This window comes from Pseudoliparis swirei, chromosome 5 (genome assembly GCF_029220125.1).
Source record: "Pseudoliparis swirei isolate HS2019 ecotype Mariana Trench chromosome 5, NWPU_hadal_v1, whole genome shotgun sequence".
In the NCBI taxonomy this organism is placed as follows: Eukaryota; Metazoa; Chordata; class Actinopteri; order Perciformes; family Liparidae; genus Pseudoliparis; species Pseudoliparis swirei.
Genome location: NC_079392.1, coordinates 15965955 through 15984733, shown reverse-complemented (window position 1 = coordinate 15984733; position 18779 = coordinate 15965955). Strand labels below are relative to the sequence as shown.

The 18779-nt window shown below is 40.2% G+C and overlaps 1 protein-coding gene across 4 annotated transcripts in view; it reads right to left on the bottom strand.

Annotated features, from left to right (window-relative positions):
- Nucleotides 1-4913: 4913 nt before the first annotated feature.
- nlgn1 (neuroligin 1) overlaps nt 4914-18779 on the bottom strand; it is a 330532-nt gene continuing 316666 nt past the window's right edge. For all 4 annotated transcript variants that reach the window (XM_056414909.1, XM_056414910.1, XM_056414912.1 and 1 more), the window contains 7 exons: nt 15885-16070; nt 14211-14477; nt 13751-14112; nt 12398-12558; nt 9673-9829; nt 8266-8340; nt 4914-5611 (listed from right to left, as the gene is read on the bottom strand). In XM_056414909.1, coding sequence (XP_056270884.1) covers nt 5015-5611; nt 8266-8340; nt 9673-9829; nt 12398-12558; nt 13751-14112; nt 14211-14477; nt 15885-16070 — 1805 coding nt within the window. In that variant the 3' untranslated portion in view covers nt 4914-5014. The remainder of the gene's footprint in view (nt 5612-8265; nt 8341-9672; nt 9830-12397; nt 12559-13750; nt 14113-14210; nt 14478-15884; nt 16071-18779) is intronic.

The following is an 18779-nucleotide window of genomic DNA, read 5'->3' as shown; positions in this document are numbered from 1 at the left end:
TAAAATCCTATCTCATAAAATTTGAATATTTCCTCAGACCAAGTTAAAAAAAAGATTTATAACAGCAAAACAAAATCAAACATTTGAAAATGTGTTTCCAGGTGTTTCGAGTTAATTAGACGATTCAAGTGATTTGTTTAATACCCTACTAGTATACTTTTTCATGATATTCTAATATTTAGAGATAGGATATTTGAGTTTTCTTAAGCTGTAAGCCATAATCAGCAATATTAAAAGAATAAAAGGCTTGCAATATTTCAGTTGATTTGTAATGAATCCAGAATGCATGACATTTTTGTTTTTTTAATTGCATTACAGAAAATAAAGAACTTTATCACAATATTCTAATTTTCTGAGACAGTCCTGTATACAGCGTATAAAAGCTGTAATTAAAATTTAGCTTTTTTTCATATTTTATTTGCTTGTTTAACAATCCAGTCATGTTTTAATTGTATTAGTTCTGAGTTTAAAGGTGTAATATTTCCTGCCTTCAAAAAAGATCCTTTTAAAAGAATTTCAATCTCAAAAAAGCTAGGTTTTAGTGGAGCTTTAGGTTCTCCACGATGGTGTAAATGCTAATCAAAGTATTCCCTTTTGAGAAGAATAAAGGCCCGGGAAAAGACTAAACCACTTTCTTATGGTATCCTAAAACCGTTTGCCAAATCTTTCCCAGCTCGTAACTTAACAAGTCATATCCTCAGAGTTTTTTTTATTTTTATGGAAAGTATATTTATTTCCTTTGGTGTGGTCTATTTTGTCCCACCAACAAGAATTCAGGGCAAATCAATATGTTCAACTCCAATATATGAGCGCATGTTGCTATAAATGAAACAAGGTTGGTATGTAAAGCAGATGTCCTCTATTATAACTGCCTGTTTTTTAAAACCTTATTCAAGATTGTTGGCTAAACCTTACCAAAGGTTTCACCATAACCATATGGGATTGTGCATATCTGCAAGACTGATATGAAACGTATTTTTGAAATGTGTTTTTGGTTCATAAACTTTGACATTCAAAAATATCCCATGGGGTATGCCAACTAGCAAATGGCTTGATTTATTGATTGCTTCCTCACAGTCATCCTATTTTGTAGTACTGTGTAATTGAAATCTTTCACAATCACTAAGGATGCAGCAGCAACCCAGTCCTTCAGTCATGCTCAGATCTACTGTAGATAACTCAATTTGTGCAGGTAGCTTGATATTTCAGCCATCTCTCGACACCTTTTCTGGCCTGCTTAAGTTTTTGGTGATGAAGTAAGTTATATTGTGATTAGCTCTCTCTATTCGTAAACCCTGCAATTCTCTATATTGGTGTGAAGGTCAACCACTGCTTTCAAAGGTTGGTGTTCCTTTCTCACTAATGATATTATTTCAATTTGCTTTAGTAACCATGCTTCTTCTCTATCATCTGTTAGGCATGATACAAAAAGACATAAAATGCCTTTTCTCAGTTATATAACCGTTAATTCATGAGTCATTGCAGCACATCCTCTCCAAGTCTGTTTAGTTTTACATCCTCAAGCAATCCAGCAGGACTGTATGATAAAACAGGGACTGTGTTATGTCGTCATCACACATGCTGAGTCTTGTTATCAGTTGCCACCATACATTATGTCAACAACAGCTTCTTGCAATTTCCATTTTTAATCTAAAATATTTCAAGTGCTGACCAACACTTTCCTCATGCTACAGTTGGCTTGCATGTATCACCTATCACCAGTTAGACGGTTGAACGCATGGACAGTTATTCATTGGCATTCGTCCTCAGCTGTCAACTACTTAGCATGTCTCTGATATTTACTCATCACGGCAATTACAGTTTAATTAGTTTAATTCTTGCTTTGTCCCATGTTATTTCTGTGGAGAGCAGTGCTGGCATTGGGCAGTGCTCACTATTGGACAATGGTGTAATATTTGTATGCCCTATCTATTATTTATTTGTTTGTTAATTGGTTTTATTATATATTTTTTATTTATTCTATTGTTATGCACCTTTCAACAAGTCAAATGTATTACATTCCCAATACATTATTATGATTCTGATTCTGAAATTATACAATGTGTGTCACCATTCTACTGCTTCAGACGAGCCAAACTGTACATTCCAATTTGTTCGTGGAAGATGAAAAAAAAAAAAAATTAGGTTGAGGGTGTTAATCTGTATACAATATCTTGAGCAGAAACATTTGGAAAGTTACTTTGTTTGCACACATGTTTTCATTTGCTTATGTACGTATGTGTGTGGGCAATCCGAATGTTTCAGTTGGAAAAGCTAGTTGCCTATCGATTCAACGTCAACAGACCTATAGTATTGATAGCCCATTGATTCTGGAATTAAAACATTTGAGAAGTTGTTGGCTTGCTTTTACAGAGAAGGGTATTACAAATGGCCCATGAGGATGATGTGTGATAATAGTCTTGGAATATTCCTTTTGTTGAAATCCCAGATCAAGCCTTGGTGGTTAATTTCATCCAGAGAAACAATCTGGACCACATAGATGTAATTAGTTTATTCAATGTAAATCTTATCCCAAAAAGTAACACTCAATATGAAAGACTAGATTGTATTCCCCCATCCAGCTTGTCTGTCGCAGTGTTATATTGGGTAACAGTAGTCTGTGCTCATTACTTTGAATGACTGCACAGTGCCTGTGAGCAAGCCAAAAGGGCCAGAATGTATTCTCACAACAGAGGCCTCCAAACATCTACACTTTAGTGAAAGGAAAACAGGGAGACAAGCGTTTCAGCTTACCAAGTAGCATCTCTGCGCCAACAATCAGACTTCTGTATCTGTCTCAGCACAATAGGCTAGCCATCTAGGGTATTTCTTGCTCTCTCTAATTTGAAGATCACCGCTTAACTGCAATGACTCTTATGCTACTGGATCTGACTGCAGTTTGCTTTGCTGTATGACACACTCGTACTTTGGAGGCAAACATCGTTAGCCGCCAAGGCCTCACTGACCTAAAGATGTCGGCTATGGCAGACAGTCTCGCAGGAGACGGTGAACTGAGGGTGGATGCGGGGGGAAACCACTTGCTAAACAGCTAATCCTGTCAACTCAGTAGAAAAGGTGAGACAGTAGAGAATCTTAAGTAGAAAAAGAATGGGGTCAAAAGAAGAAAAGTAGTAGCTCTCTAAAGTGAGGTAAAGAGGGTTGACTGAGGCTTTCAACTGCAAAGGGAAACCTTCTCTTTCTTCCCATAATACAATGTGCCTCTAAAAAGGATCAACCTGGGCTAATGATGAAAACTAGATAGAAAGTGTAACATAGGAATTGGCCTCCCCTAACAACCCTAGCTCTTCTTCTTGTCCACCAGCTCTGCATTTCTAGAGAGTTCCACCCAATGTGATCTGTCTGTGCTTGGTCTTTGACTTGTAGAAATCATGTACAGGCATTCATGTTTAAACAGCGTTACAGAAACTGGCTGGATAAAGGAAAAGAAAAGCTACATGGCCCAGAGATTCACTCCTTCGCCATATTTTCTACTACCATAACCATCTTTTTTCATACTATTGGGCACCCACTGTGTCAATCTACACACCTTCCAGCTAAAGAAAAAAGAAAGTGGGCAATGGAATTAACAGTGCAGGTAATTACTTCTATACGGTAAAGTGGTCCAATAGGTAGAATAGCAAAGAACATTGATCTCAACAGAAGGTACGATGAGTTTGATTGATACAGTGTAATGTGATTTAACCCCTATCAAAAAGTAGTACCAACACAGAGAGTACAAAACTAGTCCTTATATGCCCAGCTCCACTCAAGCTATATTATGTTATGCAAGACAGTTTTACCATATCCCCAGCCCCTCCCATTTCTGTCCCCAACTCCAGCCCGCAACATCCACAAACCAGAACTGTATTTCCCGTGGTCCTGCAAGGGTGTGTGTTTTCCTGTAATCCAATCAGGAAATCCATTTGAAATTGCTCCAATGCAAGGGAAAGGGAGAAAATTATTCTTAATAATGACATAATCAGCAGGGCAGCCATCAAGCAGATAAATTGTCATGCGCATCGTGCTAAAATATCCAATTATCCTTTGTCCCCCAGCTCTTTGTGTTGAAGTTGGAACTGCCAGGAAGCCAGAAGGTGGATCCCCGATTCCCACTGGTTCAGTCCTGCTGGCAGGTTTGCAGTATAGACCCCCCCCCCCCTCCCCCCAACACACACCCACACTCTCTCCACCCACACCATAAGAGAAGAGGGCTTAAACAGCCTGGTGCTTAGTGTACAGATCTAGATATGTAAATAGATTCTATACAATAAAATTGTTCCTGATCCTCAAAAATAAATGGATGAAAAGTATCTGACATTTTTTTTCTTGAAATGGTTCCATTGTGCATACAGGGTTTCTTTTGTCCTTGAAGTTTCCAGTCCTTCCTTGGTTCTATTCAACAACTGTTTTTGCTTTATCTTACATAGCCTCCATTTGTGACGTTAACACATGCCTTAATTGGTTTGCACCACACTTACTCTGTGCCACACAGAGTAATTTGCTGCACGATGCCAAAGGAAAACAATATGTTTTCTTTCTTTTACCAAGTGCTCCCCCTCTTCTTACCTCCGAGGCACCTGATGCTCTGTTCAAAAACCACGAAGGCCATATCTGTTGCTAGAAAGAAAAAGTAGTTTACTGTACCTTGTTTTGCTGCAATAGTAAAAAGAAAATAATAGAAAAAACATCCTCCTTTGTTTTAGCTTGTGAGGTTGTTTCTCTCCCTAATTGTACTTTTTTATTCTTGTCTTTTATTTTTCTACAAAAACATAATTCTTCTTTTTTTCCCTCTTTGGTCCAAACCCCAGAAATCCTGTGACTATATTCCCTCAGGTATTAACAGGGTGTACAATCCAAGTGTAACTCCATGGGTGTCTGGCAACTCCAAGCTGGCGTTTCAGCTCCTGACATGTCTCTGGTTGTCAGCATATTGGCCTTAAGTTTCTGCTGCCGCAGTTGCGTTAGCTTATGCCTCATCCATCAGAGTCCTGCTTGCGTGGGTGCTTCCACAGGGCTATACCCGGGTGGTGGAGTGTGAGTGTGGATGCGGATGGGGTAGGGTGTTATTCTGCCCGCTGCTGGGAAAGGTGTTGAAAGAGTGGAGCGAGGTGAGCCCCCCCATGGTGCTGGGAATCATGGTTATGGTGTTTGGCGTCATAAGCGGGATGTCGTCCGGTGAGCGTCTCATGGCCAGAGTGTAGTCCGGCGGACAGGCAGTCCTCAGCACTACGTCGTGCGGGTGCAGAGAGTCGCCCACTCCCCTGCAGTCCAGATCCGAGTGTTGCTTCATCTGCAGGGACATGATCTCCTCCTCCTGAGTGTGAGCCAGATCATTGGCGGTGCTACGCTGGGGACTACAGCGCCTGTGGACGTCATGCCGACGCTTGTCCTTCTTGTAGTAAAGGGCAGCGAAGGCCAGAATGTTGAGGAAGAGCAGGGAGGCTCCTACAGCGATGGTCACCGAAAGCTCAGTGGAGTAGTCACGCTGGTCCACCAGATGTGGCTGGATGTGGCTGTCCTGGGTCTCAGTGGGGAATGGACTTGGGTTAGGGCGTTTGGTCACCGGAACCTTGGACTTCGGTGTGCGGTTGGTAGCCTCAGGTTGAGGGATCTGAAGATAGGAAGATTAACAGTAAGGACATAAGTGCTTTGAAAAGTTTAAACAATGTCCAAAGACATAGTGTCAGAGAAAGTTCAATCATCTTCCTGCTACACAATTTGAACTTTTGAAAAATAAAGAATCTGTACTCTGGTTAGAATGGGTAATTATCTTAAAAGCCTTGGTCTTTAAACCTTAATCAAGACAAATGTTGGCCCTTTGAACCGCAGAAAGGTTGGGCTGCATCGGATATTTTAATTTTTTGCACCATTGAATGTTTTGCATATAGAGAGCTTTAGCCAGAAGGTTGGTAGAACAAATAGATGCAGCTAGCCTCACTCTGTCCAAACGTATGAAATAACTTCCTCTAAAGCAGGGGTCGGGAACCTATGGCTCGCGAGCCATATATGGCTCTTCCGGTGACGGCATATGGCTCCCACACAATTTTGAGTTGAAAAAAAAAAAAATCTCCGGCCGCCACCCTGTAATTTTCTCTATCGCGCCAGATTACAGCAGAAGTAATTTAAGGTCCCTTTTCTGAAAGAGCACGTCTTTGTTCTTTTATTAAACTAAACAGCCGACTGTTATTAATCGTCTCTACAGCAGCATGTCACTCTGTCTCTACGTGGGCGGAGCAAAGAAAAAGTCACCTGCACCCCCCCCCCTCCGTAGTATCATGCAGCACCAGAAGTTGCATTAAAAGATAAGAGATTAAGATATATACTTTATTAATCCCCAAGGGGAAATTTGTTCTCTGCATTTAACCCATCCTTAGTTATTAAGGAGCAGTGAGCTGCAGTGATGCGCCCGGGAAGCAACTGGGGGTTCAGTGCCTTGCTCAAGGACACTTCGACTTGCAACTAATGGGGAGAGCCGGGATCGAACCGACAACCTTGGGGTTACAGGACGACCCCCTTACCCCACTGAGCTACAGCCGCCCCCAAAAAGCAAGACATATTTAATTTATTGTACGTTAAAAATTGTATATGGCTCTCAATGAAATATATTTAGAAATATTTGGCTTTTATGGCTCTCCCAGTCAAAAAGGTTCCTGACCCCTGCTCTAAAACCACAACTTATCATTTTTTAAATTTGGTTTATGTTATGACCTTTTGAAATTAGGATATGTTATGCTGTTTCCTTAACCCTTGTGTTGCCTTAGGGTCATTTTGACCCGAATCAATATTACACCCTCCCCCCGCCTTTGGGTCATTTTGACCCGATTCAATGTTTCACCCTCCTGTTACCTTTATATTTACTAACATATTTTACCCTTTGGGTTCAATTTGACGCCAGCAATTAAAACCTCCAGAAAATTATTAGAATTAATATTGTTTTCCAAGTTTAAGTGTGAGGCACTTTATGTTTGTTTGTTGACTACCGAAAGAACACCGACATTAAACATTCAATGGGGTCAAATTAATCCTAAAGCGGGGGGAGGGTGTAATATTGATTCGGGTCAAAATGACCCTAAGGCAACACAAGGGTTAAACTCCAATTCAATAAAGAAAAGTGAATCCCCATCTTGGTCTAGCTCCATACTACATACATGAATTGATTTTTTTCATTTAGGCATTTGTGCAAATGATCGTCGTTCCTCTTGTGAGATACAATACGACCCATTTGATAAATAGATCACATTCATAGTGAAGCTGATTTTTAGGATGGGAGCCAGAGCCTTCAGTTATCAAGCTCCTCTTTTATGGAACCAGCTTCCACCTTCAGTCCGGGAGGCAGACACATTCACCTCATTTAAGAGTAGACTTAAGTCTTTCCTCTTTGACAGAGCTTATAGTTAGGGTTGAATCAGGTTTGCCCTGGTCCAGCCCCTTGATATGCTGCTATAGGCTTATAGGCTACTGGGGGACGTTTTAGGATGCACTGAGCACCTATCTCCTCTTCTCTCTCTACTTATGGATGAATTTTCATCTTCATCACACATTACTAACTCTGCCTCCTTCCCGAAGTATTTGTAACTTAACATCTCATAGGGTCCATTAGACCTGGCTGGGTCTGATGCTATGGCCCTGCCGATGTGCCCCACCCACTCCTCCTCTCTACCTCCATCTGCCTGATGGATTGTGAAGGTCTGGATTGTGTTCCATGCCTAATACGAACGAATCATACACCGTCACCTTCATTGAATGTGTTTTTATAACTTTATAATGCTTCCTTCTGTAAACATGACATCTATTGCTTCTTTCCATCCGAGGAGAGGGACAAGCTCTCCTAAAGGTTTCTTCCCTTTTTTCCCTGTGAAAGTTTTTTTTCTATTTGTTGGTAGTTTTTCCTGATCTGATTTGTGGTCCTGGAACAGCGATGTTGTATGTGTACAGATTGTAATGCCCTTTGAGACAAATTTGTAATTTGTGATATCGGGGTATATAAAATAAACTGAATTGAATTGAATTACATGTTTGACTCATGGTGTGAACAGATGTGAATTCCCTTCTCATCATACTGAATCTACAGCTCTGTCTTCTAGCACTTTAATCTTTATCACGCCCGGTTCTCACAAGGCTTGGGTCAACAACAATGTAAACCTTGCATAATAATGTTGCTTTCTTAAGTTGCTTGGGTAAAATTTAAAACCTTTTTTGTAAAGGGAATGACTCAAACTTCAAATTGTATTTAACAGGATGAAATATAGATGGTTTAGTACCAACCTTAGTGGTGGGGATGAGCTGGGTGATATCGTTGAGGCTGTGCAGATGGGGAACCAGCTCCAACCACAAGTTGACCTTAGGGCGGTGGAGAACGTAGGAAAAAGAGGGAAATCCTTTACTGTCTTCCAACACATTTTCTATTATAAAAGTCCTTACTTTTCCAAAGTCAGATATCCTAACATCTTGATAGATTTTCAAACCATATTTTACTTTGTGACTGAAGGTAAAGAGGTTGCTGTAAAAAGACCACGTGTTTTTGCCTATGGATATGGCTTAGAGTTATGATGTTGAACAAGTTCAACAGAGTTTGCATCTGGCTTTTTTTTCTTATTTTTGAAGCCTTAGCCATGCAGGCGTTATAATACTGCCAAGTCACCCATCAGAAAACATGGTCATTTTGTCGGTTCAGTCCACACTCCTACGCAGAAACATCTTGCACTTGGGGTGAGCTGCTGTGCGTTCTGGCGCTGAGTCTAATGCGACGTTCACACGAAAAGCGACGCGATTTGTCGCGACGCCCTAAACGCATGAGTTTACTCGCGCGACCATTTGCCGTGTTCACACCAAAAGCGTGGCAACACTCTGCAAGGGGCGGGGCTTATCCTCGGGGCTTATCTCCATGGCTTGTCTCCGTAAACACACAGCTCGGTCACTTTCACAGCTTAAGTTAATTGCTACGAGAGCGGAACATCTAATGCCCTCATGTTTGGGTTGAGAACATTATATCATATATATATATATATATATTATACATTACATACTTTTTCCAGCTCCAGAGCAGGTTAGCTGTGTAGCATTGATTAACATTGGAAACCATAATTATTAAAAGTAAGCCAGCGCTAAAATACCAGAACATCATAAAATAACCCACACAGTTGGCTACTCACTTCAAATGTTATAATCTGATTAAATGGTATTTCAGCATCAAAGATAAGGTTAGAAGGGGCCTGCTTCACCTACTAGCAGGTTCACAAGGCGTATATCTTCTATTCACATTGTTGATCACTGATATATATATACAAGAATATGACGCAGAACTCAAGTGGCTGGAGTAATTTTAAAGGGAGCAAAGGAGCAAGTCAGATGACGTAGTGTGAAGAGCACCAACGGCTGTGAAGCGAGGACGCCTGAGATTGCATGTAACATGACATAACCTAACACATTCAAAACTTAAATTATTTAAATAACAATGTCCTTTTGTTAAAACACAAACTTCTCCTTAACTTAAAATGTCAATTGAAACAACTGCTTAACATGCTGACTGTGTCACAATCATGATTTGCACTATATGAAACATTAGAATAGTAATTATCACAAAAGACAACAGCTATTTAATGTGCTGAGAAAAATCTGTGTCTTCCATTCCAGGATGGCTATTGAAAAGCATTCAGTAATATCTCAGAGTACCTTGTTGGCACGATAGTGCTCTTTGACCCGGGGCTTCAGGCCAATGTGTAAGTAAAGTTGGTCTTTCTGGTTGTAGCGTGTCCATGCCACCTCTTCAAAACGATTGGGCTTGGTGTGGATGAACTTGGTGTCCTGGGGGACAGGCTGGTTGGGATCCCTGACAAAAAGAGTGAATGAGTACAGAATTCACAGAGCGGCAATATCTGTTGATGGTTTTATAGCAGAACGATGCATTTAAAAACAAAACAAAATGGCATAATTACACATGGTGCCTGCCATGAAAGATGCAATCCTGTCCTCATCAGTTCCATTTATTTCACCATGTACCTGTCAACTTGAGGCACAAGTAGAACTAAAAGTAAACTAAAGGTGAATTTTTGGGACTGTCTGCTTATTAAAATGTTAATTATGTCCTAAGTGTAGCTTCTCCCTTAGGCTAATCAGTGTAATTATGAAAATACTGGAATGTAGTGCTGAGATGAATCCTCCCAGGTTTCATAATAATCAACAGTTTTTGAGATAGCACACCTGTGAAAATAAGTTGATTAGCTTTCTTAAGATTCTGATTGGATGAAAAGGTCTCAAGATAACTAATAACCTCAGAAGTTTCACTCATTTTAAGTTTTATACAAATGCTAAATAATTTCCATTTCAGTTTTTTAATTGTGGGTGTTTTGTTGAGAGTGAAGCTTATTATATTTAATTCATACATGAAAAGAAGCTTTCAACCAAGGAGTAATTCGGGGAAAAGATGCAGTTCAACCATGCATATAATTTCCATAAAGCATATGCTTCAGTGGTTGCTATAAACCAAACTAAGAAGTAGCACCATGCTAATTCTATATTCCATCTACTTTTGGTAAATAAAGCCATAACAGCACACACATGAATTGCACTGCACATGCATGTCTGTAATTCGATATGAAACCATATTTTCAGCATATACTGAGGAGCTTATAGAGCACATTTAACAGGGGATCCTGTGCTGAAAAGACCCCCTTACAATTAATCTGAGCTGAACAGAGTCAGCCATGTGAGCTATGGAGGTCCATTCAGACCCACTGAGAGCCCCATTGTCTGAGAGCAGAATATGGAGCCAGACAAACCTCATCAGGAACACGCTTAACCATTCAGATTGGCGGCATAAATCTCCCTGGTACCCGGCATTCCACGTCAATTTGGGGTTATATATGTAGATTATTAGGTCTTTCTCTTTCCCTCAGGCTATTGGGCAGTGCTCAGAAAAAGCCAATGTCCTCACATTACGCTCTCCAAAAACAATTACCACCATGACTACATGCTCTAAGGCTGCGCGAGACAGAAGGGGGGGAAAGGATTTAAATGTTGTCCCATTGAAAATGTCACTCCTCAGGCCACTACCATTAATTAAGAATGTATTTGAAGATATGTAGAGGCTATCTGCATAGAATACCAATTACACTGTGCAGTCCATAAAACACAATAGCACAATTCACTACTCATGTTCATCAAGTGTAGGTCAACATTAAAGAAACACAATAAGAATGAAATTATCAATTAGTTAATGGTCATGTAATGGTGACCTAATGCAGAGTACAGTCTTTCATATTCATTGAATGTGTTTATGTATCTCTGAAATGCTTCATTCTGTACACATGACATCTATTGCTTCTGTCCATCCGGGGAGAGGGATCCTCCTCTGTTGCTCTCCTGAAGGTTTCTCCCCTTTTTTCCCCGTAATTTTTTTTTCTTCTTCTATTTCTTGGAGTTTTTCCTGATCTGATGTGAGGTCCTGGGACAGGGATGCCATATCTGTACAGATTGTAAAGTCTGCAGAGGCATATTTGTAATTTGTGATATTGGGCTATATAAACTAAACTGAATTGAATTAAATGAAACAACTGGCAACCGAAATAGTTCAACTAACCCTGTGGCAGACATATATACAACTATGTTGCCTGATACTGAGCTGGACAGGACAGATGCTTTGGACTTTTTTTTCACTCAACAGGCTTTCCCTGTGCATTGCAGCCCCGTAGAGCTCATGCAGCAGGTTAGTCATCAGACTCTGGCCTTATTGTGAAACCATTGCTTTCTTATTTGAACTGTAGTCATGACAGAAGGCGCTCTGTCAGTCCTGCATATTTTTATTTAGACTTTGATTATTTTAAATACGGCTTTACTATGTGACATGATTTCTATTTTTATCCACCTACCCCACTGTTATTGTCACACTGACTGAAGTTTTTGCTTTTCACAAATATACATGTATGAAGCTGATTATAAACCCAGTGGCTCCGATACATTGCCAAGACACTGGCACTCGCAGCAGTAATCGACCTGGGGAAACCAGATTCCCTTAATCCCCCAATCCCGATCTAATCGACGACTCCAATTGCAGAAACCGGCTTTCTCTTATCAATTTAACCAAGTTTCTTATTTATATGACATTTAAGAAGTTTCCTGTAGAAAGTCTAGCACAGTTAGATGAGATGATGAAGGTGGCTAATGCAACATTGTCAAATATTAACATACAAAGGACACATGCTGGATGTAAGTATATCAGGCAGACAGTTTAGTCATTCTCAGCTTTGTCAAACAGTGATTTTGAGCTGCAGCCACTTTATCTTAACTCAATTAACAGGCTTTGACAGCGCTAGGATCGCACTGTCCTGGTCCATGGGGATAATACATAGAACGTGACTTGTATCGGCGCTCAAGAGCCACGTTTGTCATGTCTTCGTACCCTGTTTTGGCAAAGTTTGTCCAGTAGGTCATCACCACGGCACTGAGCATCACGTCATTCTTGGAGAAGTTGCAGGGGAACAGCTCTGTTGCACCAATCATCGGGAGCCCAAACACATATGGGATCTCATCTCCATGTGCTGCGTCTGCCCATGGTGGTACCTAATGAGCAGAAGAGGAATCCGATCAGTGTCATTGAATTCATGAGAGAGATACAGGACAGTGAAAGGCATGACTTTTGCACAGTCAGAATTGTTACCATTGACAGATACAGACAGATCAACATAGCTGTAAACATATGTTGCCTACCATATCAGACTTTTTATTCATTATATTACTGAGAGACACGCACAAATAGAAGAATATTAAACTAAAATGTTCAAGTACATGTTACTGTTAAATGACAAATATGCCAAAAGAAAATATGTGTGTTTAATCACCGCTCCTCACTTTCTTTCAGGACTGCTTGAATAGTCATTGTCGCTTTGTATAAGCAAAAGGAAGCCTAATTTAGTCATTTACAATTATGTAATAAGATCAGACCTTGGTCTGTGCCATTAGGTGCTGTATCTATTTACTGTTTAGTAAGCGGCCTTCATGTCACAACACAATTAGGTTCTGTGCTCCAAAAGAATTAGAAGCAAATTTCTACCCAGTTCTGTCACAAAGAAGCCTATTCTATTATTGTGTGTGGATGTGGCTATAGGCTGTCTTCTTTTCAGTGATGGTTTCGTTTTATTACAGTAATTATAGTCCATTAAGATTTGTACAGTAATTCTGTTTCAAATCCTCCAGGTATGTTTAAGCTCAGGACAATTCAAATTTCAGAGCTAGTGCGATTGTAAATAAAGTCAATAGAACAATGCAAATGGATTCAGTAAAGTAAAGTGTTTGCTCTACAATATGCAAACTGAGGCAAAGACATGCTCGCATGAAGTTATCATTTCTTTTACTTCAGAGTCAACTGGTGTGGAGAAAAAACTGGAGGAATGGCATTTCCAGTTAAATTATGAGAACACACATCCATGCTAGCTGGACAGGAACATCCTTTGTGCAGTGCTGTACAGAAAATGGTCTTTTCTGTTCAATTTAAAGGTGACTGGTGAGGAATCGGAGGTTAGGTGCTTTGACGCAGTATGAGAAATGCTGCATTTACAAGTCGTACATAAATCGTTCTCTTCATAATATCTTTGATCTTCTTTGATGATGGAATTGTTTTGTTTTCTTCGTGAGCAGTAACTGAAAGCTCTACCCAAGGAGATGAGGAACAAGCTCGCAGCATTTTTAAACTTTAATCATATTATTGACAATCTATAAAGTAAATGTACCAATACCCAGACAGCCAGTGACCTACCTGTTCTGTCTGACAGTGGTGGTAGAAGGCATAAAAGTATGTTGGTGAACCAAAGCTGGAGTGCAGGTCAGCTGTGGCAACAGCCGGTGCCACCCATTGGTGATCAGTGAAAAGGGCCAGCAGTGTTTTCCGACGTGTCTCTGGGTTGTGCCTGTCGGCCCAGTCTGTGTACATGAACTTGATGGTCTCTCTAAGGATGTCTTTCCCTTCTGGGTAGCCATACAGGTCATCCACAAAGCTGGACACGGCGTAGTCAAAGTCGTTAGCCTGAACGCCGTTTTCGTTGTCCACAATAAGCTCCACGAACTTAAGGCCCTCGCCCTGGTTAACTCCCAGCATAATATCGTAGTTGAGGAACTCGCCTTAAAAAGAGATGGTGCAGAATGGTTGTTAAAAGTACAAATATAAAGATAAGAACATTGTCAGAAATCCCTGACTCCTAAGAAAAGTGAATTGATACCTTGCTCCATGAGTATCTGAGGGTCATCAGGTATAACATCTCCATCAATAACAGGTCCAAAGGCAATGTGGTACCGAGCTGGCTGGATATCTTGATCCACGAGCTCCTTGTAATGTTTCTTCTGAAGGCACCCCACCAGCTCCACAGTGTCCTCCAAGTTACAGCCCACCTTCCGGGCCAGCATCCGGGCGTACTTGGCTGGCTGGAAACTGACAGCCCAGCTGGACAGAGCACTGCCGCTCTGCGCGATGGCCCTCTGGAACAGTCCTGGAGAGAAAAAGTATTAGACTGAAATAACTCAACTAATGCCAAACAAATTTTAGGAAATTACTAAGCCTTTTTTAAAGAATACAACTTTCTGTCCCATTTTCAAATCTTCACAGTAAATCAGTGCGCTTGGGGGTTCGTAAAGTCAGACAGTTCTGAGAAAAGTATGAAGTCATTGTTGGTTTTGGTGCTGAAGAACAGCCTTGTCGGGATGGAAAAGCATGTTTTCTTTAAACAATCACAACAACTACACCATTTGTCATAAACAGAAGATGGTCTGTGAACACATCATGTTTACAAACGCTTCCAGAAAATGCAACTGAAACTAAGCTTACAATTGTGATATTTAAAGAAAACCATTTTATTCTACATGTCCCATTTAAAATGATGCTCTTAACCCTTGTGTTGCCTTCAGGTCATTTTGACCCGATTCAATATTTAACCCTCCTGTTGCCTTCGGGTCAATTTGACCCGATTCAATGTTTAATGTCGGTGTTCTTTCGGGAGTCAACAAACAAACATAAAGTACCTCACACTTAAACTTGGAAAACAATATTAATTCTAATAATTTTCTGGAGATTTTAATAGCTGGGGTCATATTGACCTCAAGGGTAAAATATGTTAGTAAATATAAAGGTAACAGGAGGGTTAAACATTGAATCGGGTCATATTGACCCGAAGGCGACAGGAGGGTGAAACATTGAATCGGGTCAAATTGACCCGAAGGCAACACAAGGGTTAATAACCGTTTGCTCAGAACAGATCCTATGAAAAACATGAAATGATGTGCTCCTTAGCACAAGTAGGAAGCAATGATTGATTCAGCTATGACCAATAATCACGGGTCAAGAGTACTGTGAAACTTTAACTGAACTGCAGGCTGTTGAACACAGAGCAGGGAGGAGATGAGAAGCTGGAAGTAGAGGTTGTACAAATGGGAATAACTTTATAAAGTGGAACCTCCCTTATTTCCGCCAACATTTGAAATACTTTTAGCATCTTGAAAAACATTTTGGATATATATATTCCCTTGTTTGCCAATTATTGTAAGAGAAATGATCAAAGAAATTCAACACGTGTTTTTTTCTTAGAACTGTGTGATACTGCACAACAGACATTTTTGAAAATCAAGGCCACAGATAGAAATGTGGCAGTAGCCAAACATGTCCCGAAACTGCTTTGGGTTCAGAGCGTTATTAACACATAGCAAAAACAAATTAATAATATAAACATCATGAGCAAAAGTAAACTGTGTTGGGTTTCCTCTGCACCAAGCACTCACAAAGTCACACACAACTGAGGTGCACATACAGTACTGCATGCAAACTGAAATATTCATGAAGGTCCCACGTGAACCCCTCGGTGACTCTGGATTTTTACCTTTGGTGGAGTTGCTCCAGCGGTTGCCCTCAGAGTAGTGAGACAGCGTGAGCAGGTTGACACAGGAAGCCCCAGCGCCGGAGCCAAACACAGTGATACGTAATGGGTCGCCTCCAAAGGCAGCGATGTTCTCACTGGTCCAACGCAGAGCCTGGATCAGGTCCAGCAAGCCGTAATTCCCTTTGGCGGCCTGGTCCCCTGTACTTAGAAATCCTGCAAGAGAGGAGAAATAACAGGGATGTTAGTTGTATGCTTCTTTTCATTGCTATTGGTGTCTTAAGCAGAGGACTTCAGTAGCAATGAGGATTATTGCTGCATACTAACAACTGACATGAAAGTATAAACAACTGTTAATGACAATGTCACGTATGCTATTTAGTTTTCCGATAGGAGAGGGTACCGGTTTGTCATCACTGAAAGGAGGACAGGTTCATTGTCCTGAGCAAATCATTCCGATAAGATTCTGAGGTGAATACAATGTTTCAAATTGGGTGCTGTCACAACATATAAAGGAAAGTATGTTATACTGGTGCATCGTATTATATCAGGCTTAAATTACATCTACAAAGATGACTTTGCGCACACACATCTCTCTCCCTAACATGAGATACAAAAAGTGCAGACGTAGATAGACACAGCGGCCTTGTGCTGTTCCAGTATTAACCGGTAGACAGGAGACTGTAGAACAAGGGCCGGGATACTCAGACAAAGTTCATATGCATCAGGTTAAGAGATTAGTCAGAATCTATTGATGAAGGAAGAAATCCAGCTACAACAATTCCTGTAAGAAGCCCGACACACATTGACATAGAAGTTCACAGCCAATACATTATTCATTTGTGAAATCAACATACAAGTACGGTACAAAAGAAGAGTTTTTACAAATACACTTTGTATCATTTATTGGTCGTGAAAAAGACAAGAGATGAAGAGTGACAGGAGCACAGGACAGAGGAGGGGAGTTGATGTGTCGTCATAAAACATACATAAGGTTTCTCTCTGTAATGTATTAATCTGGAAGTGTACTGGATGTACTGTCATCATACCATAGTTTATAATTATGTATGTAATTATCAGAAGCAGTACCCTGCGAGTTAGATATATAGATAGATAGATATGGATGGATGGATGGATGGATAGATATATAGATAGATAGATATGGATGGATGGATGGATGGATAGATGAGGAGGAAGCAGACAGGACACGTGGTCAGTGTCCCTTGGCGTCTGATACCAGTATCTGATTGCTTTCAACTAACTCCAATCTAAATCCATTAGTTATCAGTCATTAGTAGACGTCAGAGCAGCGGATGGAGGAACACGATGTAAAGAGTTTGCTAATTTAACCTGAAAACAAAATCAAACCTTCGTCCAAAACGCACACTGACAGGGAACCGAGAGCGTCACAGTTTGAAATGCAGGACCAGTTGGGAATGAGATTTAGATACAAAGTTAAGTGTGAAATCATTCGAGGCACTATAATTTTTCTCATTTGGGAGAGAAAACTCATTCCTATTTTACAGTGAATTATCCATTCTAAAATGAAAAACATGAAGACCATCAGGGACACAAATGTTTAACTATATATATTTTTCACTTATTTAAAAAATCTACTTTTGGAGCATCCAAGCATAACGAGGCATATTTCTCCTTTGAACAAGGAAAACCAACAAGCTTGGCTGTTTGATAATTTGCTGCAATAAAACGAGAGTTATTGCCCCGTAGAGCCACTTAGAGTGTGGATACGCTACATATAACACAGACTATAACACTTTGGAAGGCGACGCATCTGAATGTATGATCTAGCCTCAAATAGAACGTACAGAGGGATGATGACGAGATGATGACTCATGTGTCAGGAAAAGAGCTCTTTGTTTGGTCAGAGCAAAACGGATTTGTTCTCTAGAAGCAAAGACATAAAGAAGTATATGGTTGTACTGTAGACAATTAAGACCTTATACAATCTTCTCAATTGCCCTGAACAAATAAGATGTTGTTAGTCCTGTAAGTAGATCCCTTTTCTATTGTCAGAAAAACATGTTTGCTTGAAGTGATGATGGTTCAGCATCTAAGCATCACATTTAACGGTGGATAATTACAGTTCAACTACCAGTCTAGATTTAAGGTATTTTTATGTTGTGATAAAGTTGGAAATCAACAACAATAACTGAATTCACCTTAAGTACAAAACACTTCACATCGTCAGTAATGGGCACAACAGTGCTGACAGTATATGTGAACATGGACGCTTTTCTGGAGAAGACAACGTCTTCTTCAAATGGTCATGCTATTGAGCGGTTTGAAAGAATAACTATGGTTTATTACAACCCATTCATTGTTGTAGCTTTTATTTATTTAAAACTAAGCCAGAAATGTATCCTGGTTACTGTAAAAACCACAACAAAAAACATGTAAAAATAAACTACATTCAGTATGAAAGTTCAGAGTTGATCAGATGTTTACAATATATAGTTTGGAAATAATCTTGTCATTCACCTTAAATAAGTCTGACTAACCTTGGGGGGCTTAGAAAATTGTCCCACAGTCCCCAGTTTCTTTGTGTTCCCAGATCTGAGTAATGAACACGGAGGAGCAATTCAATTCAATTCAGTTTATTTGTATAGCTCAATTTCACAAATTACAAATTTGTCTCGGAGTGCTTTACAATCTGTACACATAGACATCCCTGCCCCAAAACCTCACATCGGATAAGGAAAAACTCCCAAATAACCCTTCAGGGGGAAAAAAAGGGAAGAAACCTTCAGGAGAGCAACAGAGGAGGATCCCTCTCCAGGATGGACAGGAGCAATAGATGTCATGTGTACAGAAGGACAGATTAGAGTTAAAATACATTCAATTAATGTGACAGAGTGTATGAATAGTTCATAGTAGGCATATTCCACGATGGAGACCTCCACGATC